Source organism: Myotis lucifugus, unplaced genomic scaffold (genome assembly GCF_000147115.1).
Source record: "Myotis lucifugus unplaced genomic scaffold, Myoluc2.0 scaffold_338, whole genome shotgun sequence".
In the NCBI taxonomy this organism is placed as follows: domain Eukaryota; kingdom Metazoa; phylum Chordata; class Mammalia; order Chiroptera; family Vespertilionidae; genus Myotis; species Myotis lucifugus.
This window is the reverse complement of record NW_005871386.1, coordinates 1,144,702-1,147,551: the sequence shown is the minus strand read 5'-3', so window position 1 is coordinate 1,147,551 and position 2,850 is coordinate 1,144,702. Positions and strand designations below refer to the sequence as shown.

Here is a 2,850-nt window from a genome sequence, read left to right as displayed (position 1 = left end):
AGTGTGGGTGGAGAGGGGAGAGCGGAAGCAAGGGCTCCGAGAAATAACGGGACCAGGCCCTGAAGGCTCCGGTGGGCCGGTGTCAGGGCCTGAGAGGAATGGGAGCCGTGAGCAGGAAGGAGGCATGACGTGACCTACTTTTCCACGGGGTCACTCTGGCTTCTGGGTTCGTGGAGCCTGTTGTGAGTTTAACGCTCTCACTGCTTTCCAGGAACTTGTCATCTGATTTACAAAGGAACAAAGCCAAGTCTTTTGCACGATACAAATCACAATTTTAAATCTGATGATTCATGCCAGCGTTCACCCTATTGCAGATTCACACAGATAGTCACACTATGCCACTATATGGAAATGCGATCCTGAAATTGTTCCTGGCTTTTTCCTTGCTACATATTTTGCATGGAGTTGTTTCTGAGCCTGGCCCTCTGATGATGTCATGGAAGCACCTAGAATCTCCTTTAAGGAGTTAGCAAAGTTCTCCCTCCAATGGGTCGGACTTAAGCCCCAAATCAGCCCTAGTCATGCGGAGTGCGCCTCTGCCCCCCTTTAGTTCCCAGCTCATACTAAAATTAGAGAATTTTTTGGTCAGCATATTCAGAGTATCGAGTTGCTAAGAGAATGGCAGATGGTCTGTTTCTCTTAGCTGGTAGCTTGAGGGTGCTCTGGCCTAATGTATTCACCTTTGTGAATATCTCAACATCTAAATCACCCACCTCAGCTCATCCGCTTGCTGTGTAGCAAGAGATACTTTCGGTAACCAAAGCCGGAGACCGGCTTTCACCCAGCCTCGTGGAGCTTAAACCTGTGGGTCAGATCCACAAGCAATCATCGCAGGGTAACGTTTATTTTTAGATCCTTATTGGCAAATTCTACCTGCTGGGCCAGCCTTTCGGGCCAGACCATGTCTGCCCTTCTCAGAACCTCACAGTCTGAAGGAGGGTTGGCCACAGAGGCACCGAGAGCCAGTGATGGCTCGGGAGCCAATTTTCCATGCTTCCTAGACGCGCTTCCAGCTGCAGGAGTCTTTCCACAGCACCAAGGGGTAGGTGTGCCAGCCCCCACCCCCAACCATCGCCTGGCTGGATGGCCTAACAGGCTGGCCACGTGCCTGATCCCGGCACTGAAAACAAAATAAAAATCGAGAAGCAGGAATATTTGTCATAGAAGTTGATATTTAATAGTTGCCAAAATAGAATCGAAGTTGTCCTCATGGGAGAAATGAGAACCTGGTCAGGCTTCACTGCAGGGATTTTGTGGATTAGAGTCGTTTGGGCGTTAAGTTACTCAGACGCGGCACCTGTGCAGGACTCGGGGCAGTGGGTCTCCATGCCGGTGCTCATGAGAACTTTGAAAAAGACTGGTGCCCAGGCCGCGCCCAGAGATTCTGACTTCAAGAGTCTGGGTAGGGCTTAGGCATCACTTTTGTTTTAACTCCCCAGGTGACTCTAATGTGCAGCTAGGGTTTTGAACCACCAACTTAAGGCCTCAAAGGGTCTCCATCTGAACCTGAACTCCCCTCCCAAGCCCACCCCATCTGCTTGCTCAAAACAGCATGGTCAGGACCCTACAGGGGCTTTTTAAAGTCACTTTTTAAAGACAAGCAGTGGCCTGGGCATCTCAACCCTGCTTTTCTGTGGTTCGAGGTCTCAAAACCTTCTGGGTTGCTGGAGATAAGGAGGGGGGTGGGAGTTGGCCCTGGTTTCTGGGGCTGCCCCCTCCCAGTGTCCCTCTTGTGACCTCCAACCCCCCTGTGCTCGGGTTTCAGTTCAGAAGCTTTCCAGAAGGGAGGAAGGAAAGGGGCCAAGAAGGTGATGATTGTCATCACGGATGGGGAGTCCCACGACAGCCCGGACCTGGAGAAGGTGATCCAGCAAAGCGAGAGGGACAACGTGACCAGATACGCTGTGGCCGTGAGTCCTGTCCCGCCTGTCTTGCCCCTGCCCCTGCCCCTGCCCCTGCCCTGCCCACAGGCTGCCAGCTGGCTCACAGAGGCTTCACCATCAAACCCCTGGGGACCCCAAGGGGGCACTTTCCGGGCAGTGAGCAAGCTGTCCGGGCCCTCAGGTGGGCCTCTCCTTGCTTCACCTTCGAAAGAGCAAGTTGCGCATCTCCCTTCTGCTCTGCCTAGGCCTGGCCACAGTGGCCATGGAGAACCTCATGAGGTGCTGAAGCCTCAGGAAACTAGAAACTCTCCAGCCTCCCGACTCCGAGAACCCGATCTTAGAACAGGGCTGTCTCTGGCCCTTCTAGACAGACAATAGGGTGGTGAAGGCCTGGGTGGAGGTGGGCAGTGAGGGGGGAGAGGGTGCATATCTGTAATACTCTCAACAATAAAGATTACAAAAGTACATAAGTAACATTTTAAATGCAAGTGGGGTTTGGGGGACCACTTGGGCCCTCCCTGAGCCTCCCTGGGGCCTCCCTGGGGCCCAAGGCCAGGGCCCGCCCGAGGGTGAGCGGGAAGTCTGTGCTATGTCCTGGCTTGTTGCCCTGCCTTGTTCCCTGGCAGGTCCTGGGCTACTACAACCGCAGGGGGATCAACCCAGAGACTTTCCTAAATGAAATCAAATACATCGCCAGTGACCCCGATGACAAGCACTTCTTCAACGTGACGGATGAGGCGGCCCTGAAGGACATCGTCGATGCCCTGGGGGGACAGGATCTTCAGCTTGGAAGGTGAGCCATTCAGACGGAGAAGGGGCACGGGTTCCGGGGGTCACAAGCAGGTGAAGACCCCAGAGTGAAGCCCACCCCCACAGAGTGAGGTGGCCCTCCCTTCACAGTCAGTGCCATCAGTGGACTGTTACTGTGCCGGACACAGGCCGTGGCACTTTTCCCAGCAGCCCAGGG

At 54.2% G+C, this 2,850-nt stretch overlaps 1 protein-coding gene across 1 annotated transcript in view; it reads left to right on the top strand.

Moving 5' to 3' along the window:
* Positions 1-1,765: 1,765 nt before the first annotated feature.
* ITGA11 (integrin subunit alpha 11) overlaps positions 1,766-2,850 on the top strand; it is a gene marked incomplete at its 5' end in the record, with an annotated part of 45,095 nt that continues 44,010 nt past the window's right edge. Inside the window, 3 exon segments of the mRNA XM_014466426.2 lie at positions 1,766-1,910; positions 2,510-2,650; positions 2,652-2,676. Coding sequence (XP_014321912.2) covers positions 1,766-1,910; positions 2,510-2,650; positions 2,652-2,676 — 311 coding nt within the window.